Source organism: Poecilia formosa, unplaced genomic scaffold, assembly GCF_000485575.1.
Source record: "Poecilia formosa unplaced genomic scaffold, Poecilia_formosa-5.1.2 Scaffold13, whole genome shotgun sequence".
In the NCBI taxonomy this organism is placed as follows: Eukaryota; Metazoa; Chordata; class Actinopteri; order Cyprinodontiformes; family Poeciliidae; genus Poecilia; species Poecilia formosa.
This window is the reverse complement of record NW_006799952.1, coordinates 4,331,274-4,356,525: the sequence shown is the minus strand read 5'-3', so window position 1 is coordinate 4,356,525 and position 25,252 is coordinate 4,331,274. Positions and strand designations below refer to the sequence as shown.

At 39.3% G+C, this 25,252-nt stretch overlaps 1 protein-coding gene across 1 annotated transcript in view; it reads right to left on the bottom strand.

Moving 5' to 3' along the window:
- igf1ra (insulin-like growth factor 1a receptor) overlaps positions 1-25,252 on the bottom strand; it is a 90,062-nt gene that overhangs the window by 52,981 nt on the left and 11,829 nt on the right. Inside the window, exon 2 of the mRNA XM_007545733.2 lies at positions 23,479-24,042. Within this exon, the coding sequence (XP_007545795.1) occupies positions 23,479-24,042 (564 nt within the window). The remainder of the gene's footprint in view (positions 1-23,478; positions 24,043-25,252) is intronic.

The following is a 25,252-nucleotide window of genomic DNA, read 5'->3' as shown; positions in this document are numbered from 1 at the left end:
GTTTCCAAGGATGTGACTGTTAATACTGTCACATCTGGCTCTGCCACCCTCTGCACAGTTAATGGGACATGGACAGGGATGGCTATTCTAAGATATTACATACTGATCACTTGATCTGCTTGCGTTAGATATAGCTGGCATGAAGTGGTTGACGCAAGTCAAACACGAAATCACCCACTCAAGGGTTGTTTGCGGTTTTGGGTCATGAGGTCTGAACAGGAGCCATTGTGGACCGCACTACACAGCAGCCACACTGGCTAGGGGCCCTACTCACCCCCCTGATATAGCTCAAGTTTGTACACTGACGTCAATCCACAAGCAGCCCGTGTGACGTCAGCGGGCGTGCGCTTTGACAGTAGCCTGCATGACATGGCTTCATGCGGCGAATGCGAGGAAGGACGAAGGAGAAGCGTGCGCTACTGATGTCATAGCCATTTGCAGCGCTCCCAAGGCCAAAACCAAGATTGGCTTTTCTTAGGACAGGCAAGATAAGACTTTTGCATTTTGCTGTGCATATTTGCTGTCAGGCTAATGGTATAATTATACGTCTGCTCTCAAATAACTCCAAAATGCCTGATGCCCACAGTAAGGCTAGTATTCAAATAAAATAGCTCTGACTGGTTGACCAGCAGTTGCTGCCTTGTACTTAAAGAAAAAAGATAGGGCTGGCAAAGGGTAGTGAAATGCATGTAAATAATTTCAGTTGAAAGAAGACCTTCAGATTGGATGAACAGGTCAGACTGGATATAATCTAAGCTTTGCATTTCTCTATTCTGTGTTCATAATGATGATTTAAAAGTGTTTCTCATTTTACTGTTCAGTCATAGATATGCTGTTATTAAATTATCTAATAAAAGAAACATCCTCATCCGGCATTAACTGTGTTGTCTATTTAACAAATGTGCTAGTTAAACAATGCATTTGTGTAGGTTGTGATGTTAGAGGTTATTTAACCTCTATGACCATCTTAGAATGTATCTATCTATCTATCTATCTATCTATCTATCTATCTATCTATCTATCTATCTATCTATCTATCTATCTATCTATCTATCTTCCTTCAAAGGTAGAGGGGGAAAAAAAAGTAGGTTTGCCCAAAAATTTTAATCTTCCTTTCTGTCTCCAAAACACAAAAACACCCATTCTAAAGCACATTCCACTGATCCCCATGAGCTGCCCACCGTAGCTTCCTGGTACCCACTCCACTGGCTCCCAACGCTGAGGCCACCCGCCGTGAGGGAAGCGGAGAACGGTCTGGCATTCCACAAGCCTACGTGCAACATAACACAACTGCACAACAGCATGCATAGAGGGGCATGGCCGGAGGGGATGGGTCCTTGTAACCTCAGAGTACACCCTGTCACATTCAATGACAACAACACACACAGATTTGAGGAGAGCACGCTTTGGCACAGTGTGTGAAAATGAAAATCCTCTGTGGTTTCGTTGGAACATCTGTTGCTACTGTTCGACCAAAAAAAGCCCCTGCACCTGGAAACCTGTCCACAACATCATCAAAACAGTTCCGAACGTTGGGGTCTGCAGACCAGTAAGGAATGAAGTGGGTCTACTCGGCCTAAGTCGGTAACCAGACAGCCCACTCCTCTCCTAAGCTTGTGTGGCCAGCTGTCTGTCTGCCTAAGCTTTGAGAGCACATGCCTTACACGGTTCAGGGAGGGTGCAGTGGAGGCTGGTAAACACCCCTCCCATCCGCCAAACCAACCGCCAAAATCAAATCATGAAATACGTGGCTTCCCTCGTTAAAATCTCAGGATGAAAATGTGCATTTTTATCTTCAGAGCTAACCAAGGTTCAAGCAGAACTAAAAAAAAAAAAAGATCTTAAGTCCTATTGTTTCACACAAATGTTCTAAATTTTGGATATTATTTTAGACTAGAGGTCACCACTGTAAGATTTACTAAGTAAAGAGAGTAAAACTGAGGAAGAATAGGCAGCAACATTTATCCAATATTGATATGAATGATACTAAAAGATAATGTCACAAAGCCAAAAACAATGTCTTTACACAACAATGTGATGAAGTGATGGTGTACTGTTTGCCAGCAAGAACTTAAAGCACAGATGTTAGATTCTCGGTTCCCACTTGCACACAGCAAGTTGGTTTTCATTTAAAGCACTGATGAACCCCATTTTTATATAAAAAAAAGCGGGGAAAAAAGCTATTCTTATCTCACGAAACCAGTTATGTAAGATGGTACTTAGAGCACCATGTTGGACAGCGGTGTACACATTTGTTTTATGAAGATTGCTTACTGTTGCTTACCGTTAGCTGTAGCTGGGTAATAATGACCACAGAAATGCTGTCGATCTAATCTATAAAATAATAGAACAAAACAAATTTAACTTGCCTGAAAAACTGTACTGTCTGACAGTAAGCTCTGAATCTGTCTGGCCTATTGCTAATTTGTATCCTTTTTTAGTATAGTTATAATAACACCTTCGACTATTTCACTTCTGCTCACATAAATCATGACATATTTTAATTTTGTTTGAGTATGGAAGCAAATGGCCATAAAAAAAATGTCAAGTCTCATGTGTCTTTTAATTTATAACATGATATTTTCTTAAGTCTTTACATTTCATTCTAGTTTTACATGATCACCCTCATCCCGCCCGATCAAACCAAAATAACTGAGCAATGTTGGTTAATTTTATTCATTGTAGTCACATAAGCACATTTTCTCATTGTAGGCTATAAACAGATAACAAAAAAATATTTTAAATTATAAATTGTCAAAAAGGATACAAAGACTCCATGTCATGTAGTCTTACTTAATATTAAACATGATTCACAACTTTCATAAAAAAAAAAAAAAGAAAAAAAGTCTGGATTAAATATTCTGAAAAGATGGAGAAAATGTAGATGTTGAAATAATCTGGATAACAATAAAGCAAAACGATAAAGCAGTACACTCATTAGATATAGCAAAGCAGTGATAGAAGTAGACTAAATGATATGCATCCGATGAAAGAAGGTTCACTTCAGTGGTTAGAGATTTGACAGACATCGTTGATAATATGACATGTCAAAGAGGCTGAGGTACAAGTCATGCTTCATTTGAAGCCATGATTGTACTGCTAAAGGAAACATCACTGTGGTACTTGGCAGGTATTTGTGAATAAAAATGGAAATCCTCTTTGTTCCTATGTTGCCAAACCAGAGTATGAAATAAGCTATTGTCTGAGAAACACTGAAGTTCTGTCAAATGAAAAAACAAAAAAACAAAAAAAAAAAAAATGAAAAAACAAAAAAACAAAAAAAAAAAAACAGTGCCACTACGTGACACAAAGTCCGATGAAGTTCCCCTCTGGTAATTCACTTGTTTTGTCTCCTTCCTTCCCTGTTCCTCTCATTTTCACTGAGAGATAAATGACCACATTAGTTGTCTTTGATAGATCAGGGACCAGCCTTGGGCACAGGATGTAATAACCAGGGTCATTGGCTGCAGCACTGCAAGCATGCCTATCTCCAAATGAGAACAAGAACTAAGGCAGTTCACACTCCTTGATGGACAATGTGTCCTTATACAGTCAGCATTTATTCTTGCAAGTGGAATACATGAAAGAACATGGCAGTGCACTCTTAACCCCACTTTGTCATTTGGGCACACGGCTGTTTTTGGTCAGAGGTGAACCCCATGTTCTCATATTGCTGCAGCTGTCAGAGACGGGCCAAAGGATCCCACTGAGAAGACACTTATCTGACTATCTCACTCAGACATATTTTGCTTGCGTGCATGAGGGTCAGCTGTGAAGTTGTAATGTTATGTGCGGGTCAATGAATAACTGCGTCAAAACAGCTACAGGTGTCCAGAAGCGGTATATGCCCTTAAAACTAAAGGAGCCTTTTATCATCAAAACAGTAAGGAAGTATATTTGAGACTTGTGTAAAACTGAAAACCTTTTCGTGATCCGGTAAGGACTTGAATTAAATGCTCATTGATTGTGGAAACTTCACATTGGAACCCACAATGATAGTTTAACTTCATAGAAAGCAACAGCAGTTCTAGAACATCCAAGCCGAGCATGAACACAATCAACTGACGTGTTCAACTGTAACTAGTCCAAACTTGAAGGAATTGTGTCAGAGCATAAAAGCTCAAAAAGTAACACAGAAGATTAGCTGTATCCCTAGTCTTATTGCATGTATTACCTTTTACAATACAACTCAATAATAATATCAAAGACCGAGAGAAACAAGGAGGGAAAAAGTGACATCACAGCCTAATCAGGGTTACAAGGACTAAGAAGCAGATTTTTCTAAAAATACTTAGTTTGCTTGAGTTTTATTGGCTGAACACCTAATGTTGGAGGAGCTTAGTGAACGTGTGACGTGTGAGCAGCTCATGTACCTTCACACATTCTTTATTTTGGCTGTTCCTGTAGAGCCCCCTGTTAAACTCACAAACACAGGCTCAAAAGAGCTTAAAGGAAACCCAAGGTTCCAAATACGTACTTGATCATTTCCAGATTTTTAGAGCAAAATGAAACAGGAAAAGTAACGGGAGTTATGAAATAGAACTCTGATTTTCAGCATGGAATCTTTGGGACCTGTCTTACTGTTTTGTTGTCTTTTTTTGTTGTTGTTTAAGGAAGAATTATTTTGTTGAGTAGTCCTGTTCACACTGATGAGTCATTTGAATTATCAGTAAGAAGGCTTAAAGAGCAACACCAAGAGATGGTCTTCCAGGTCAGCAACTGCTTTAAGTGGAATCTGAAGAAGGATAAGAAAACCTCCTTCATGAGGGAGAAAGTGTGAAAGAAAGAGAAGCCGGTTAGCGCCGACAACTTTTCTGGGCGCTATAGAGTTGGTCAGAGTTTATCGGACAAAGCATGCAATGAGGAAACAATAGGCATTCTTCCAGATCTCCCTGCAAGGGTCAGACAGTGAAAAGAACAACGCCCCCCACATGCTGTGTCCTATAAAAGCACTGTCTGTGTTTTGCACAAGCTTCAACTACGAGGCATCAGGAACAACAATTTCACGAGGCAGACATGACATCATCAAGAGAATAATACCAACGCTGTCACAATATGCGAGATGGATTAAGCCTGAGTCAATAATCAACCGACTCATTTACCAGAATCTGCCCATTGTCTGTTCTCCAGCATCCAAGATACCATTGTATCCGTTTTTCTTATCTGTCTCATTGCCAGAGGAATCTTTAGCGTGCAACAACAATGCCAACCGAGAACTCAGTAAGCAGAATTAGCTTAAAATGACAGCAAAATATTACATGAATAAAATAAAAAAAAAGTAAAGGTCAGAGAAGCATTAAGCTCAATTGCTGCGCACTGTTGACCATGTTAATAATAATTCATAAAAATAAAAAATTTATTGTAACAGGCTTCTTTTATATTTTTCCTTTAACATGATGAACTTGAAGTAAACACCGCTTACTGAAGTGACATTGAAAAATGTTTCATTCAGCAGTGAATTGCTAATGTGAACTGAGAGAATTTCAGACAAATTGTATCCGTTTTATGTAGAAAATAGTTGCTAATATTTCTCTTTGAACACAATGAATGAAGTTATTTGCTGTTTGCCACACCAGACCTAGCTTACAGAAGCTACTCTGAAAAGTCACCATACAAGCTTTCTCATCATTGCACATTTTATTGTTACTGGAATAGAGAAATATTTTCTATTTAGAATCGCTCTCTCCATATACGGGCATACAAAAAATTGGATTTGGATTCACTACAAACATGGTGCTCGTGGTGCTTTTAATGTAACTGTATGCGGTCGTATTCACACTCGTTTTCATGTTGACTGTGTGTACAGATTGGTTCAGACTGTAAATGTAAAGCAGTGAGCAAGAACTAGATCAGTTTTGATAGTTTGAGCTGAATTTAGAGAACTTGTTCATGTGTAAACCTGCACAACTCTCTGGCAGCACATCAAACCATAAGTGGGTGATGGAGGCTCTAAAAATAGCAGAGGAATGAAAAATATGAACCTAATGAAATTATGCATTTCCTTTCCAAAATCATCTGCATTCTCAACTTTCATAAGTTATGTTTAAGTACAATCCTTTATATCAAAGCACGTTACTCCTGTTAGTTAATATTTTGAGTCTTTGACACATTTCTTTGTTGGTGATTCTGCGTTTATGCAAGGACGTGATATAAACAAGAGTACTTCGGCAATTGAGGTAGACAGCAATTTACAACCTCTGCTAAGCCCATCTTCATTTGTGTAACTGTTTTAGTACACAGGTGGAAAACTAACCCTGCACATCCCTCTTTACACAGGATTCAAACAATGAAATGTGATGGCATCGTCAGGAGGCAGGGAGAAGTTCAGAACAGGACAATCTTGCATAAAAAGCCTATTAAAATCTTCAGACAGGGACACAGGTTCCCCTGCCAGCAGAAAAATATGCAACCAAAGTTAAAATGAAAACATTTGCATCACAGAATACTCATGTTTCAGAATAGCCCAGTCAAAGTTCAAATAAACTGTTATACTGTGACAAGACTTGGAAGTTCTTGTTCCCAGGGGTTTTCTGTCCCGACCTACTGAGCTTGAGCTATTTTGTGAGGAAGAATGGATACGTGTATATGAAGATCTGCAAAGTTGGTTAAAACCCGTCCGGGGAGCCCTGCAGCAAAAAATCATTTTACAAAGTATCCGGTCAGTAAATTCATGACACACTATTCAGATTTGTATTTGAAAAAAACAAAACAAAACAAAACAAAAAAAAAAACAACTATCAATTATTTATTTTTCACTTCAAAGTTTTATGCCCCTTTATGTTGGTCAAGCATGTAAAACTGCAACAAAATATATTGAGGTTGTTGGATTTAACTTGACAAGATAAGAAAAAGTACAAGAAGTATTTTCAAGGTACTGCACCTGCTGCTCTACTCCACTCCAAGTTGAGGAGCTTTAATGTGTATATTTGTGAACCTAAAAGACCACTATAGATCTTTCAGAGGCTGTTGTGAATACCAGAAGTAATTAAAGGAGTTTTATTACAAATTTTAAATGAATCAAATCCCGCACTGAAGGACCGTAATTGAATCGAATCACGAGGATCTGCCAAGAACTCACAGCTGTACAGTTTCAGGGAGCATCACACTTGAGGAAACTCGGTTAGAAGGTTTATGATCAGTATTTACAGGCACAAAAAAAAGAGAGAAAATCAGTTAATGGAGAGGAAAGGCTACTCAGATGAGCAATAAAAGATTCTGGATCTAATAACACAAGGGGCTTTACGCTCTTATTACCTCCAAGAAATCAATTCAAGAATGATATCAGAGAAATATAATCTGGTTAAATAAAACACAGATGAAGGAATATCTCGTGAAAGAAATCTAGTTAAGCTTTTAATGCGAGTTCAAATTCACAGACAATTTTAGAGAATAATGTGCATCTTAACTCAGGGTCACAGTTTTGACGTGAGTCAAATGTCGCCTAATTGCTACATAGCCTTTGTGATTCAGCTTAGATAGAGTCAGAACTACTCTAGCACACTGATAATGGCACTTGTAAGTGGCCATTGGCACAAAAAGCTTAATTCATTTCTGATGAAGAGAGAAGCTTAGTCAGAACAATGACACAAGGCAGCAAGAGTATGAGGCAAGAAACCTATGATCTTCACAGTTAATCAAAGTCAGGGGCCATCAGGAGGGAGAGTGGGGAGAGAATCTAACAAAAAACAGAAAGATAAACACCAACGGTAGATAAATTTCTACCAGAAAGCCTTAATTCTCTGAAGATGCCCGCAGCAGACCAAAGATGGGGAAGGATGCCAAAACATTAAGTGGAAACTCACTGGTTCAACAGTCACGGTTTGGAACCGTTTTAATAAGCTGGAAACTATTTCCAAAATAGTTGATGATTCCGATGCAGAACAGAGACAAAGACCTGCATTGTAAAGGCAGAGCATGTATTTTCCTTCGCTGATCAAGTTTGCTGCCAAGAGGCAGAGTCCAGGCGACACTCTCAAGAGCAGTCGCCGCTGTTTCTTCAGGCCCCACCTACTGCCCCACCTCTTTACACACAAACACAGCCTTTTTTTTTTTTTTTTCACCACAAAGGCAGACATGCAAGACCTCCTCTGTCGAACATTAGGGCTGCAAAACATTCCCAAAAGTGGCTCGTCTAGTCTCTTTCCCGAATCTGTCTGCAGGATGATAAAGTTAATTTGGGCCATTTAGAGGTTCAGCATTTACATGAGAAAGTTTAAATCAGCAAAACCACCAGAGATTCTTGGAATGGGTGTGTCAGTTAGTTGACAGGAAGAAAAAAAAAATGAAAGGAGCGTAGACGAAAAAAAAAAAATCACATAAAAGCACATTTCCCAACGGGATTGGCCTGTGTTTCATGCTCAGACAGCGGCCCTTTACTCCAGTTGACTTATTCAGACACAAACATACACAAACACACGTTACAAGAAAAAAACGCTCAAGAGCATGGCAGCTCTGCCCTCTTTGTACTTCAACCGGAGATGATCAGTTGATTCCTAGTTTAGCCATGCGGTAAGATGGGACCCTGCAGCTGTGTGGACATTTTTGAAACCTTGTTGCTCTGGGCCCTAGACTTGAGTCCCCCCACACACTCACTCTCCGCTTCCAGTAGCTGGCCTGCCTTGCCCCGCCTAGCTTGTACTCACTCCATAAATCAAGGGCTTCATCTCCGTTGTTGTACTTAAAGGGGGAAAGGGGGGGTAAACGGAGAGACAATGACGGCGGCGGCAGAGGAGGATCTGTTAGCCGTGTTCCGAGAGGCCGCTTCCTCCCACTGCCTCAGAGCCAGGGGTTTTAAACACATGCTTATGTGTAGCGTTTTCTTGACAGCCGCAGGCACTAAGTGATGGATGCCGAGGTGTCTGTCTCCATGGCAGCGCCGGAGAGCATGCCGTAAAAAGCACGTATACAAGAAAGCTGGAATATGGTGATAACGTTTTTTGATCATCTCACAGTACTATCAAGAACATAGATTTTGAGATATAGAACATAGATTTTGAGATATAATAAAATGAAAAAAATATATATATAGTTACAAGGCTTTATAAAAGTGTTAAGAAAATCTTGAATCTTTTCCTAATTTGTCAGGTAGCAACCATAAACCGCTCTTCATCTCATTGAGATGAAAATGCTTATTGAGATCTATATAAATGCTGGAAAATGCTGCAGTTTGCTAAATGAATGTGACTACGTGAGCTGTGATTCTGCACAGATATCCAGTATATTGGTATGAGAACTATACACTGAAACAGGGTGATGTACATGTCTGCTCATGCACTCCCCAGCTGCTGATTGATGTTCAGGCTGACATAAGTGGTGTAGGGTTTTGTTTTTGTTTTTTTTTTCTGAACACTAAGCTTAGTGTTTTGAGTTAATCTCCATCCCTTTAAAAGGCGCTGTTGACAGAGGGCTGTGCCATAATGGCGAAAAGAAAAAAAAAAAAGCCCAGACCTATTGAGTTAGCTCTCAAACAAAATAGAGAAAAGAAAAGTTATGTAAATATTTAAAAACAACAACGGAGACTCAAATCAGCCTTTGTACGTTTGCAATAGAAACGTTTTGCATTCCAGAAAAGGAGACGGAGACGAATTTATCCATGCAGTAAATGAAAAGTACAGAAAAGGAGGAAATGAGAAACTGAGCTCTCTTGTCTTCAAAGACTGGGAAAGAAACAAATATAAGTACAAATAAGGGGAATAACAGATTGGTCTTTGCTTCTTTTTACATTCTGGCTACTTAACCGCACTATGGTACACATACTGGATGGGCATTTTTAATGCATCTCAGGAATGAAACCAGAGGCACAACAAAACAAGCAGGAGAAAGTCAAAGCAGGACAAAATGTGAGGGGATTTCCTAAAACAGGAATGATCGGTGTCATTACCCCACATGCAGGAAGGGAACAAGAAAGCTAAAAGGTCGGCGTGATAACACCATATATTATGCAGGCAGGTAGGTGGAATGTAACAACAACCCTCTAACAAGCAAGTACATGTCTGCTGTGGAAATCTGCTAACAACAACAGGGCACACAGGAGCGGAGAGCGTCTAAGAAGGGTTAAAGATCGAGACGAACTTTTAATTCGCTCCCAATGTTGAAGAAGGCGCGTTGAAAAGCAGAGAGCTAACGGGGAAAAAAACAACAACTGGCACTTAATGAAGTCTGACAGTAAAACTGAAAAATTGTGAGTAATAACATGTGATGACAATGTTTATATGAAGCCGGGAGGCTAGTGCCTTTCCTGTTTATCAGACCGCCTGAGAGAGAAAGAGCAGGTTCCTGATTCACAGTCAAGCACAAACAAGCCTACTAAGCTTTGTTTTCTGTAACTGATGCACTAACAGGGGCGGGCTGGTGGGGGTGATTCACACCGAACTTATGCAGGAAGGGTCAGTTCAGAATGGATGCTTTTCAAACCATTGCCTTCTCGTCAGGATGGAAGAGATGAAAGGTACCAATGTGGCTCTGCTCTCTTCCGACCCGCATCGAGGCATCCCTTTTTTTTTTCTTCCGCTTCATCAGCAGAGCCTGACTGACACAGGAAGATGCACAGTAACCCAAAACACAGTCAAATCTGATATTTCACATCAGACACCTTTTAATGCCGCCCAGGATAAATGCCCACATCACCCACATCAAATAGACTTTGCCATCTCAATACCAGATATCAGTTTTGAGCCGAAAAACCCTCTCTGGTCTCTGTTTTTGAGGAAACTGCCAAGTTGAGCTACATAACAAACTTAAAGCGTGAATGAAAAGAGGCAGATATTTTTGTTTTGACTCGTTTCTTTCGTTCCGGTTTATTGGGTGTGAATGTTTGTGCTTCTTCCTGCACCGCACCAGATAAAAAAAAAAAAAAAAAAAAAAATCTAAATAAATTACCAATATCCCTCGTCTAGACTCAACGCTTGCCAAAGCAACAAATCTCTCTGCTGATCTTATTATTGGGTCAGCATTGCGCTGTCATCCAGGCAGCCCAGGGAGGTTACGGAACAAGAGTGACAAAATCGTCCGGTCACCTTACTTTACCCCCCATCTGTCACGTCAGAGATGGCAAAATCTTTAATGCCCTGCAAATCTAAAGCCAATTTAATGAGGATGAATGAGGATAGCGACAGCTCCCAGGTGACACGGCCTTCCCCTCCCCTCAAGCAAAGACAGAGCCGCAGAGGGGAGCTCCAGAGACCTCTATATTTATCTGACACAGTAACAAGCTGCTGTCTGACTGCCGCATGGTGCGATAAGGTTTGTCTTCATCAGCCCCTTCTCTAACCCCCTCATCCCCATTCACTTTATTTTTTTTTCTGTCTAATCCACTGCAGCCAATCACGAGGGGTCCAGCACTGACCCAGTAAGATGTCATCACTACGAGAGTTGTCATGAATGACACTGTATTTACGTCCGCGGCTAAGGGGGAGAGACATACGCAAGATTCTGATCGGCACTTCACACTCCATTGGATTTCTCCACAGGAGGAGCCATATTTCAAAGCTGAGAGCAATAATTCATCGTGGGCCAACCCGATGTTAACAAAGCACCAACTGGTGATTATAGAGTTGGAGTGGCCCATTGAGGCGAGCAGCCAAGGAGCTGCTGGTCTGCCAAGAGAGCCGTGCCAAGAGGGCAGGCAAAGTCAGAGCAGACTCAGCCACCTGTGCCTGTTAGGCCGCGCGCTGACAGCTACGCCGGCCTTCGAGATCCCACCCAAACAAGATAAGCAGAGGAAAGGAGAGGCTCAAGGTCATTATTGTTGTTACTGACAGAGAGCAGACGTACTAGACTGATGGAATAGCGCCCCGTGTTTGTAAATTAACACCAAGGACAAGGACTATTACATCTGTGATATTGTAGAAAGTCAATACATATTTTATATTACAATAATTGTTTACATTTACAATTTTTTTTTTCATTTTTACCAGAAGAAAATGTTTATTAAGCTTTGCGACAATCCTAAAAAAATTTAAAAAAAGTAATGGGAATATCAGACATAATGGGACTGAACGAGGAAAACAAAAATAGGCCTTAATTTGGGGATGATTGCTAGTTCAAATGAAAAACAATCTGTTTTCTGTAAATCATTTCTATCAAATGTAATTATGTAATCTGCAGCTTTAGAATAACCAGAACTCGTTATAAGCATGTGTTTTTTTATATAACAGTTTCTGGTTTAAATGCTAATTCAGTCAGACAATTCAGACATTCAGGCAATTAAATTAGATTAAAAACAGGAAAAAGTTCATTTATTTTAGTCAACTGTGTTTAGTCAACTGCACATAAACACATGCAAGCACAGAAACAGTCAAACATTTACTCTGTTTTACAAATTTTTTACGTAACATTTCTGCTTTTATTGCACGTTTCCCTGCACTGCATACAGTACTTGTTTTTTAAACTGTCTTTTTAACGTTCAATACACATATGTAAATGTAAGAAAAAATCATCCTGCACAGCTGCACAATCCTTGCATTGTCAGGATGATATTTTTATGTCTGACAACTGTGCTGTTATTATTATTATTTTTTTTTTTTTTAACACTCTTTTTTTTTTTCTTTTGCCTAAACCTACACCCCGATGCGGCTGTTGCACCTGAATTTCCCCAGCGTGAGACAATAAAAGAAATGTTTATTCTATTCATACATCTAAATGTTAAATAATTTCTCATTGTGTCTCCTAGCATTGAAGCAAAACACAGTAATTTTGTTTTTCTCTAGTTTCAGAAAAGCCCCGAGATGCTATCTTTTCCTCTCCTTTCTTTTCCTATCTCTTCATCCATCAAGCCTGTTCTGCAGTGTTGAGCATCCAAACCCTTGTTTATTGTCGGCTAACTTCAAGTACTTCCATACCGCTTTGGCAGTGGATCAGTTGTTTTATCTGCCATGTTTGGTTTGAAGATGTTGCTCAGACAACAAATGACATGACCCAACAACAAACTAATGTATACAGCGCACTCATGAGCAGCCAGAAGATCCGCTGTGCTCACAGCAATACGGACGAAAACAGTCACAACTCGTTAAAAATAGAAAATGAGACAAATGTTTAAAAAATTGATGCTGATGGAATATTAGGGTGATTATCAATAGTAAACGTCATTAATTATATTACTATTCACAGTAGACCAACCATGGTAACAAAGTATCCATCTCCAGAGACCCATCCTAAATGAACCCTCCCAGATCTTCCCAGGAAGTAGAGAAAATGATCCTTTGGACAAATCCATCTACAGCTGGTAGCAGCATGTCTGCTCCAATCAACAGAAATATCTTCAACACTACGAAATACTAACAACAGGATCTCCACAAAGTTAAACATGTCACAACATATTTTGAGTAGGTTAGCAATTATGAATCAGAGGGATTACTTCTACATGAGTCGTAGGAGTCTTTCACAAAACAGTTTTTCAATATGACCACAAAGAGACGCCACTCTTCATGCTGCCTCCGGCTGCTCATAAATCACCAATAAAGCTGGCCATGTCAAACAGCGATCTGAGAGTTTATAAATGAAGCATCACACAACCAATGAGGCACAGAGTGGGACTGAGAGGTGTATTGAAATAAGTACTACAAATAAAATGTGTGTCCAATATCTCCTCTCACATTATTTTCAAAATAAATGACTAAAGAACATGGTGAACCTCCACCAACCTACCATGTCATTACATTAATCACACCTGGGTAGTACGAAGACTTCTCGAGCCTTCATTAAAGTGTTTTATCAACTTTAAACTTTGCTTTTTTTTCCGTCCTTGAGTGGGTATGGTAACTTTATTAATTATTGACACTAAAAACAACATGAAGGACCATTTGTACAAAGCTGGCACAATTCAAACTTTGCTTGGAGCAAACATAATGCAACTCCTCATGCTAGCATAAAGGACAAAAAAGAAAACTATTTGAGGGGAAGTGCGTGGTTGTCAAAGGCATTTCATCTAGCTGTGTAATTCATGAGGTTTCCTTTGTAATTTTATGATGCCCTTTCATCTCCTCATTGTGCACGTTACAAAGAAGAACAGACAGCAGATCACTGCTGGCACGCTGAGGCGTGTTCAGTATGTCTGTTACAGAAAAACGTGAACTCAAAATGCACAGACAGACGCAAGCATTAAAAGTATAATCCGCCCTTTGCTAAGCAGCCACAAGATACGATAAGTATAAGCTACTCTACAATTATTTTTTTTCTGCATCTCATATACAATATTGCCTTTCTATGACCAGAACCATTTGGTAAGGACACAGTCACTTTGCATTACATCACTAACTGAGTTGGGGAAAAGTTTTTATCCTTCAACTTTTCCACATTGTTACAACCATAAACTTTAATGTACTTTACTGGAATTCAACCTTGTGCATAACATCAGTGTAGTCACACTGCTGTTCTCTCTGTGGGAGGAGACCCCTTGAACAAAGACAAGACCTTTCACCAACTTTAAGCGTGAATATACAGCAGAGATGCACCGATTTAAAAATTTAGATTGTTGTCAACATCCAGTATTAAAATTGCAGTAATTGTCAATAATCAATCAGTATTTACCATTCTAATACTTAATATACATATTTGCCCAAAATTCTGACACACAAAAAGAAAAAAAAAAAATCAATAATCTCGATTCAGTTAAACAAACCTGCACTACATAACTATCACTGTCACATGACCAAACAAATGATCCACCACCTACTATGTCCTTCCTGAAACACATACAGAAGTGAAAAAAAAAAAAAAAAAAAACATCAGTTATTAATACAAGCCCAGTTTTACTTTTTGGAACTGATAGCGACACGTCAAAATATTATTAGCAACCACCAATACCGATGTTTATGCTGATACACGTTGCATTCCTAACACAGAGCCTGGAGTGTTTCCTATTTATTCACATTAGTACCACAAAAGTCAATGCATTTTGCTGTGGTTTTATGACACACACATATTTAGGAAGCAGAAGTAGAAAAAAAAACAGTTGTACTCAAATTCTACGTGTTTGTATTCATCCCCCTTTATTCTGATGACCATAAACAGATTCCAGTGTAACAAACTAAACTGCTCCAGAAGTCCTCTTCTGAGTAAATTAGTCCACCTGTGCAATTTAATCTCAGATAAATGCAGTAGATAAATAAATATATCGGAGCTTTGCTAGAGAACAAACAGCATCATTGAGGCCAAGGAACAGATCAGGCTGACTTCCTGTTGGTTTATTACATACAATCTCAATAAAATGCAACAAAGTTGAGGTTGCAAAGCAGTAAAATGTGAGAAGGCTGAACACTTTTGCAAGGTGTACATTTCAGGCATGTTCAAAGGAAAAGGTGAAAGGAAAAGCTCAGATGCCCTTTACCACAAACATAACTGGGAGAAAATAAGGAGCAGTATTTCAATGACCTCAGTGAACCTGACAAACTATTCTGGCAGAGCAGAATACTCTCCTCTCTCTGCGGCTCGCCAGCGTACATCCTCACTTCTGCAGGAGAGATTTGTCAGCATGAGATTTCTTTTTTCCGCTGTGGTATTAACCCATGCTCTCAGAGCTTACTTGCAGGCATGGCACATTATCTCCCAGGAGTCCCTGCCAAGCCAGCCAAGCATGGCTGCTCTGGCCTGAGCCGAAGAGAGAGAGAGGGAGAACAAGACAGAGAGAGAGAGAGAGAGAGAAGGGGAGCTGGAGTAGGCAGCAAGTCAGAGGTGCATTTAGGTGCCAAGGGGATGCACAGGAAGCAGACGAGGGCACACTTCTTTCTCACCTCTGCAGGGGGTGGGGGGTGCATCACAGAGAGGTGGCAATAGACTTTACCCTTCCCTTCCTGCAGTTCGAAGCAGGACAGAGAGGAAGCCACAACACAGCCTGAACTGAAGTAGGGGTGGTGTTGCATGGAAGTTATAGTATTTGTGCAGATTTATGAATGAGTGGTGAGAGTAAAGGATGAGTCACAGCTTCTGTACTGCACAGCCAGGAAGCAGCAGGCAACCTATCACCAGAGGCACTGGGTGGCTTAAACATATTACACACGCAACTTGCGCTTCCACAAGCTTAAATGCATTCACACTTACACACCATGAAGGCTGGCAAAATAAAAAACAAATATTTACATACATTCTATTAAAAACCATAACTTTTTTTTTCCTCCTACTATCTGTCAGTAAAGTAAATTCCTCCTGGTTAGAATCAAGAACATTATTTTTATTTGCCAAATGCCAGAATACTGAGAGACGTTTAAAGATATTTTATTTTAAATTAATCTCCTTTAGACATTTTTAAAAGAGTCTAGTCAAAAAAAAACATGACATCAAGTAGATACTCTTATAACATTTTACATGAAAAGAATTTGCAGTCCAAAAGAAGAAAAATATTAAAGCAACATCCCAAGACATTAGTAAGTTCAAGCCTGAGAACAAATGACACCAAGCTAATTAAAAAGTGGCTTGAAAACACCAAAGTCAATGTTTTGGAGCGGCCATCACAAAGCCCTGATCTCAGTCCTCCAGAAACTTATGAGCTTAGTTGAATAGGTGGTTTTGACCAAAGCGGCTTACAAACCTGATTCAGTTACACTAGTTTTGTCAGGAGGAATGGGGCCAAATTTCCAGGAAACTATTGTGAGAAGCTTGAGAAAAGGCCACCTAGACCATTGCATTACATAGGTTAAAAGCCAAAACAAGCAAGCAAAAGAAAGGAAATGCTTATGAACTTACAAGTTCATAAAAATTATCTTAAAATTATCTCTCATTATACATTTTGGATGCTCCAAACTGACCTAAAACTATACAAATGAATAGTAAGTGGGGAAAAAAAGGTTGGGTCTTTCTCACAATGTGTTAAATATCTGAATTCATTCTTTCTGTCTTATTTTACAGTATGTATGTGTGAATGCATGTAAGCCTTTGTAAGCATTGGTTGTGTGTGTAACATGTTTGAGTCATCCAGTGCCAACGGTGATAGGCTAAATTATCTCGCTAAAACTGAACAACCTGAGTACTTTAAGCAGAAGGGAACATCTGTATTTCAGTGGGCTTCCCTGCGTATCTGGATGAGAGCACAAGTGTGTCGGTCTGTCTCTTTGGATGTTGGGAAGAAGTCACACGAGTCCTATTTTGGTCAACTGAGTTGATGAGAGGAACCCTTGGAAAAAAGGGGCTAATTTGTTGGTGCTTTGAGAGAAGACCTTTATAGGCCACAGAGGACATGAGTCGGATAAACTCGCACAGGCCAGCCATCAATGGACAATACAGACTGCTGTTCATACATGGACAATAACACACTGTGCAACCATGTCATCATGAATTGGAAAAACTGTGCCAGCACACAAGTTTAATCCCTCCAAAGGAAGGACACTGTTAGCAACATTAAATGTTAGTATTAGCGGTCAACATGTGTCGGTAATGTTTCCACCACACACAGCTTGAGAGCAGTGAGACAAATTTCGTATTTTATAATTCTGCATTTACAAGAAACGGAAAACACACTAGAAGTGTGAGGCAAGAAAAAATATAAAAAATCCAACCCAGCCTCTTGGGAAGTCCAAATGCAACCAACAAAACAAATTAAGGAGGAAAAACTATTTGTAACCAAGCAAAGTTTCCCCCCTTATTTCAAGAGAGCTCACGTTCTGAGAACCCAGTGAAGAAGGTTTCTGATTAAAGCTGATATATGACGAACTTCTATCATTTCTGAATGGCATCCAGAAGGGACACATGCGGCAAAGGCCCTGAAGAGGAATGGCTGGAATGGATGGTTAGAGGATGGAGATGAGATACATAAAAAGAAACACAGATATCAATGCAAAGAATGTGGACTGGATAATATGAAATCATCAACAAAGAAGAAAATTTCATCCATCAAAAAATGTTAGCAAAAAGCTCAAACTGTTTGCTTGACTGTGGATTAAATATATTTTGACTTCACTTTTCTTGCATTTTGACTAATATCTCACACACAGAAGCATGGTGCAACATGCCTTTGTCTGCTGGAGTTATGTATGTTTATATACATACTTAAATGTTCACCACGGCTTGCTATTGACAGATGTTTGCATCCAACTTAGCTTCCTTACCAGTGCTAATTTAAAGGACCATTTGGTTATTTTTTTTAAGGAATCCAGACTCAACTTAAGTTCAACTTGTCTAAAACACTTAAACTGGTCAAAGCTAAATATTCTCACACTGAATAGAAATTCTTTAAAAAACAGTTCGATGCTTATTGAATATTTATTTTATTAGAGAAAACCCTAAAAATAGTTTTTAAGTGATATTTTTGGCAGTCGGTCCACCTTGGATAGGGCTCTGCTCGAAAACTGCACCTCTTACAGAAGTCCAAAAACAAAGAAAACTTCCCTGCGGATGATCTAAGAATAAACTGGACATACTTGTTCTGTAAAAAGCCTCGAAATTACTTCATCTGTGATTGGCGCTATTTACATAAAACTAAATTCAATGGAATTGAATGCAGGTTAAAAGTTAATTAAACAAGACTCTCGTGGCTCGCGAGTTGTATAAATCTGTCTTAGTTAAGGTCTCCATAATGAAGTGTCTTTGCAGTAATAATGCCTGTACACCTTTCTCCTTCCCACAGAGCTGCAGTTATACAGAAAAGAACAGGGAACAGTGTGTTGCATTTAGGTGTGGACAGAGTTTGATCAACATGCGTACCATCTTTAAAGCATTAATGCTGGAGCCCCAGTATTTTCTTCATGAAAGCAAAAAGCAGGCAAGCAGAAACAGCGGATGTATGGGCACTGAGTCATGGCACAAGATGTGCCCTGAGGAAAGCACCATACTACAAGTCTGAAATTTGAGCTCTTTTGAATTTCCTGTCCCTGAAACCGCAGGAGTTTGATAAGGTCCAGAGATTCCGCTAACTATTTTAAAGCCTTCTGTTATCTGTGAACTGAGCCCACCCAGGTACTTTTACAGGAACAACAAGTCCAGAAAAACAAAGAATGGACCACAGATAAATCCCTTTTACTCATAATTGCAAATGGGACACAAGCAGTTTCTGTATGACCAAGCACAGACAGTCTTCACATACCGCCTGTGTGGTGCATTTCCCCCTTTTTATCCCCTCACACGTGCAATGATTAAGCCAAGAGGAATTTCTGCCTTATATACTTAAAGGGGCAGAGACGTACATTCTCTATTAGTGAACATCATTCTGGCTTTCAGCAAGTAAAAATAAGCAGCATTGCAATCCAGCTTATTCTTTGTGAGTTAAAAGTTAACAGTAGCAAAATAGCTTCAATTTTCAAGAATAGAAATTGGAATTTGGGATATTTTCTTAAATATGTTCAGTGTTTTTCAGAATATTTTTGATGAATAAAGTGTTAATAAAAAAGTATCACAGTGAGCCACATTTGAAACCCAAAATGCATCTTGAAATGCGGACATAAAGAAACAGCTAATTCTTTCTGTGGTACTGAAATTTTTTTTTTTGTTTGTTTGTTTGTTTGTTTGTTTAGTTTTTTGGTTTCTGAATTCTAAACTGGAACAGCAAACTTTGGGCTTTGGACCTCATAGCATTAAAGTATCACTTTCAACACAGCCCATCTCACAAGTCCCTTTGCAAGACACGGCCAAAGAATGCTGCTGGGTACTTATCTGGCATATGATCTACTATTCATAGCAATACAACAGATTGCATTAATAAATAAACAACCAATGCTGTCTAAACGTTATCATGTGGCTTTCTTTCCACTACTGCATGCAACAAGAAAGGGTTTTTATTTTCTATTTTTGTTCAAAGACAATGAAGTAACTGAAAGAAAAAAGGAGACAACTTTTTTTTTTTACATTTTGGTCCACAGCTGCAGCCACTATTTGCACATGTCGCACAGCAAAAGTCGTAAAACAGCTAAAGGCCTAGCTCTTTCTTAGCAACAAATCTGTATAACTAGAGATACAGGATGTATATATGACTGTATATACCTCATGGCGATATACAGTCATTCAATAAATTCAAATAAAAATCAGAAGTTCATGTATTTCAGTAACACAGCTCACAAGTAAAACACATTATATCAACTAATTACACATAGACTGATGTTTTAAAGCTTTTTTTTAAGGCTGATGATTTCTTGCTTGCAGCTATTGAAAACATGACATTTAACTTTAAGATTAGAATATTACATCAGACCAATAATAATAAAAAAAAACATTCTCAATGCAGAAATGTGGATCTATAATGACAATTATGTTTGATACCTCCTTAAAGGTTGTAATTTTAACAAGGCACTTTTAATCTGACAAATAAACCTCATCGGAACCCGTTTTAATTTACTGAATACGACTCTAGATAAATCAGGAGAACGGAAAAGACAAGAACAAGTCATGGGTCAGGAATGCTGTCTGCTTCCATTGTCTTAAAGTGTGTTAATGTGCAAACATGCTGCTTATTGAAAAGAAACGCGTAACATAAGTGGTATTCTTTTGAATGAGATAGCCTTAACTGGATGTGCCCTCCAGCATACCAAAAGTTAATATTTGATTCCATGAAGAAGAAATGTGAGCTCTGTGAGAACTTGCGAATCAGGAAATGTGTGCCTCCCTGTGGAGCTATGAAGACCAACCAGACCTGAAGCAGGCCAGGCATATAATAAGACACAGGCTGCCCATATGACTAACTGTCACAAGTCTTTTTGTTTATTTATTTATTTAGTTAGTTAGTTAGTTATTTGCTGTGGGCAAAATACAGACACAGGCCATACACCTTTTAAGCCCTTTGGAAAACATTAAAAGATTCAGGGGCCACTCAAACAAGAGCGAGAGAGAGAACATCTCTGACAAGTACACAGTGAAGATATCTGACAGGCGGGGTTGTTAGCAGCCTCTGATAAGCCCTGCGGAAAAGAGTGAGGTGAAAATAGAACAGGAAACACCAGCAGAACCTCTGACAAGGACAATCAGAGATGAGGCTAAGTGAAGTGGAGAGGAGGAAAATGAACAGACACAGTGGGGAGAAGAAACGGCACTGGAGCTAAAGGAGTGGATGTTTCAAAAAGAAGAGGAAAACACAAGCAGGGAAAGATTGTTCTCAACACACAGAACTGCCTTTCACTCATAGACTGCTGTTGAGTCTGTATACTTGACATTTGTCTGACATTTTGCCTTTATGCCCTTCCTCCTGTGTAGAACTTCTCAGAACGGGCCTCTCTTCGCATCACTGCTTGCCTCTAAGAAGTGCCCATTTCTCCAGTCTCCATTTAGCAACACAGCTGACTCCCACACACCTTTATCTAACATTAACCTGGAATATTCCACTCGGCTCCACATTAGCATTAACATTTCCCAATCTGTCTCAATAATGTCTAAAGACCAGAAGAAAATGAATGAAAAAAAACCCTCTTTTTTTTTTAAGCTCTGAAGAGAACTTGAAGCCCCAGAGGCTACTGTAGTTAGCTAGCAGACAGCGCTCCTCCTCATGTAGTGTAATTAAAGAGAAGACCGGGCTGTATTGACTAGAAAACCACTGCATGCCCTTGAAGGAACATCTGTACCGGAGAAAAACAAGGCAATTACACAAAGGGGTAGAGAGGGGAGAAGAGTGCTCTACAGTGGGAAAGTTCCAAGAAAACACATCATACCTTAAAAAAAAAAAAAAAAAAATCCCAACACAAATTCAAACATATTAAAGCACAACCCAGCTTGGTTTTAGCTTCATTCTGCCGCATTATTGTATGAAAAATGCTTCACACTGCCTCGATGCCACCCAGCCCTATTTTTTGTAACCAAAGTGTAGCTTCCTGAAAAACGTTATCTGCGGTCTCGATACCTCAGGGCTCTCCAGATGAATGTGTTTACCCTGAACTCAGCCAGGCCCTTTGAGAGAGGCAAGCTGCTCTAAACAATACTCCTGCTCTCAGGTCTGTTGTGTGAGGGAAAAACTCAGCAAAACACCACAAAATCATCAACTGTGCAAAGAATAAAATTGTGTGACTACACCATTCACAATGTGGCAGTCTTTATGAAACTTTTTTTTTTTTTCCTTTAACAAAGGGATTTAAAAACTTTCATTTTACAGGGTCAGTTGTGCACGAATTGAGCAGCTGATAACGTTGCGGGAAACTCCCGATAGGTCAACCCGTCCAAGAATAAACACAGACAAACAATAAACGTTGCAGAGAAAGATGTGGTCACAAAGGGAAAGGCGCAGGTTTTATTTCCACTATTTGTTCTGCAGGTTCCCACAGAGACCCCGAGTTTGTTTGTGAATCTAAACTGACCATGGGAGCTGCACACAGGTCTTAAGGACAATAAGAAAAAAGAAAAATATGATTCGAGCCTTTGGTGTCCGAGGCAACTTATTCCCACTATTATTTAACTAGCAGTGCCTTACAAGCACTTCTGCACCTTTTGTCAAGTAACAACTACAAACCTCAATGCATTGGGTTTAGGTCAGCAATCTTGCCACTCATCTACTGAGGTCAGATCTGTGGAGTGAATAACTGCTGACTGTCCTTTCAACTGCTGTGGCTCTCTGCAGGTGACTAAAACATGTAATTGATTTCACTTGACTTTATTTCAGGGTATTAGAGTAAAAAGGGTTAAACACATTAGAATGTTATCCTTTTCAAATGTTTACTTGTAAATAATTTATCCTTTTAATTCTGAGTGGCAACTACTATACTATCGGATAAGACTCAAATAAAATTCATTGAAGTATGGAGTTGTAGCAAAATAAATTCTAATATGGATTAAAGCATAATAATACTTTTAAAAGTGAATGTAGCTGTGAGAAATAATGAAAGCAGAGTATAATTTTACATAAATATTTTTTTATAACAGAATATCTCTGTACCTTTAAGTTGTGGCACTACATCTCTGTTTTGACTCCACATGTGCTACTCAATGTCAAACCTAACACAGTGTCAAGAGACGTGTGTCCACATTTATCACCTTGTGCAACAAGCAGTTTCAATGTACTTTCACACTTATTCAACAAGTTTTGTTGAACTTAAGGCATAGGTTTTCCTTGCTCGGATGCTATCAGTGTACAAAGCTGTCCATTAATGTTATCTCTATTTGCCTTATTTGCTGTTATATGACCTCCTTCTGAACTACTTTAATGAAAAGTGGCCAACCCCACCACTGGGCTAAAGTTCAACGAGGACAACCCTCCCCCAGATCCTTCAATGAACCCCTTTTTTCACAAATTTCTAAATGTCCCTCTGGCAAATATTTAGCTGACATGCTCCAGACTGCTAGACTACTTCATTTCTTGGCAGAGCTCCTTTAACCTCAACCAAGTATGTCTCCTTAATACCTGGTGCTGTTGTATTGCCGCCATCCTTTCCTTCATAAATAGCCTGATCTAAAAAAAAAAAAGTCTGTGCAATGAACAAAGAGGAAAATGTTTGTACTGTCTGACCAAACCAAAGAACAAAATCTCTACCTAGATTCATTGGATTAAGTGTTGAAGTTGCATACAATTGTGAAATGTCTGAGAGGCAGTAAACTTCAAAGATCAAAGTCGTTCTTTAATTAAAAAAGTAGAAGTTGAATTACCTTTCTGACAATGCTTTGATGTCCAGCAGCGGTAGTCATTGTTGCCTTTGACCAATGTCCTCTGACATGTAGGGTTATCCTCCATTGTGCCAGGGCAGACATCATCGCACTCCTTCGACTCCTTGTTCCCAGTTATAACATTATTAACATTGCTGTCCATGATCAAAGACCAGTCCACTGAGTCAATGAAACAGAGCTCTGGGTTCTTTTCGATCTGCACGGTCCCACGGGTGATGTTCATCAGGTTGTAGAGGCCAATGTCCTTCAGGTTGGTCATCTCATAGATCACCAAAGCGTTTCCATACAAGAGGTTACGGCCCCGAATGACGCTCAAGTTGGGGAAGAGCGTGCTGAGGCTATCCAGGCCAGGGACGCGGAACAACAGCAGATAGTCGGTGATGACGGTCAGCTTCGGGAAGCTGAGGGTGCGGAAGACCTCCTGGTTGATGGTGGTTGTCTTTTCGTTGATTAAAACGATTTGTAGGAAACCTTCCAACACTGTGCAGTTCTCAAGAGCCTGGAATTCACTTACGTAATTCCGGATGTCAATACTCGGGCTACAGACTGAAAGAAAAAAAACAAACAAAAAAAATTAAATAAATAAATACATTTCTGAATTGATAACTGACAGAATTATTTGTAAACTGCAAGCATTCTACACGTGTAGCAAAAAGATAGGGTCCTTATACATAGTTTTATTGCAACAATTAAAATCTCCAAAGTTAACAACTATTTAAAGACAATTTTTGAATTATGGATAGATGGATGAAAGGACAGACAATGAATAAATATTTGGATGGTGAACAAAGAGAAGGATGAGTGGATAATGAGCAATGAGCCAACAGATTGATGGACAGAGGGAAGATAAGATGTGTGGCTGTGGAACAGGATAGGCCATGCAGTTATGGCTTTATTTGTATAAATTATCTGTCTTTCCATCCATTCCAGATCTGGAACATTCTTAAAAAATTCTGCACTTTCCCAGCCTTTGCAGAAACACTGAATAAAGATAGTAAAAGCCATTTGGCCAGATTTTAAATAAGCATGTATTCATTGACCAAAAATAATAATTTCAATCATCTTCTTGAAGCATATAATCCTTTTACTCAAGATAGTGAACCTGACAGAATGTTTTCTCGCTTTCTGGAAACCTGTGTGCTGCGCTAGGACATCACCTTTCAACACTGTTAAAAAAAAAAGGTTAGTTCATCCTCAGTAATAAGAAACTATTACCAGAGTACAGAAACTCTCACTTATTTTCCCACTGAGATGCACAAATTAACATGTTCAAAACTTCTGTTTTCTCTCACCTCAAACACAATACCTGCGTTTTACAGTAAAATGCTTCGTCTTTCACCTCAGATAACCTCAACGTGTATATGAGCCAATTCTCCGAGCTTGGAAAACAACACTTGAAACCACAGTACTGGGAGCGCCCACTGACAGCATTCACATGAACCTTTTATTATTGATGACAATCAGCTCTGCCAGTAAATGTAACTATGCACCGCTACATCAAATGTAAATCTGTAACTTTCACACTTAAATAAACATAATCCTTACCCATAAAACTTAAACTTGTCTCGATCTGCCAGCCAAATTCTAGCTTCAGTTCTGCTGAGGGATGCCAGGTTGTGACATGATCGCTTCTGATGTTACCTTCCAAGCACGCAGCGATGTGTGGACAGGTTTTGACAGAGAAGCAGTGACAAGCTTCATGCCAGAAGTCCCATAATAACAACAACAACTACATAAACGTTTGAGTTATAAATTT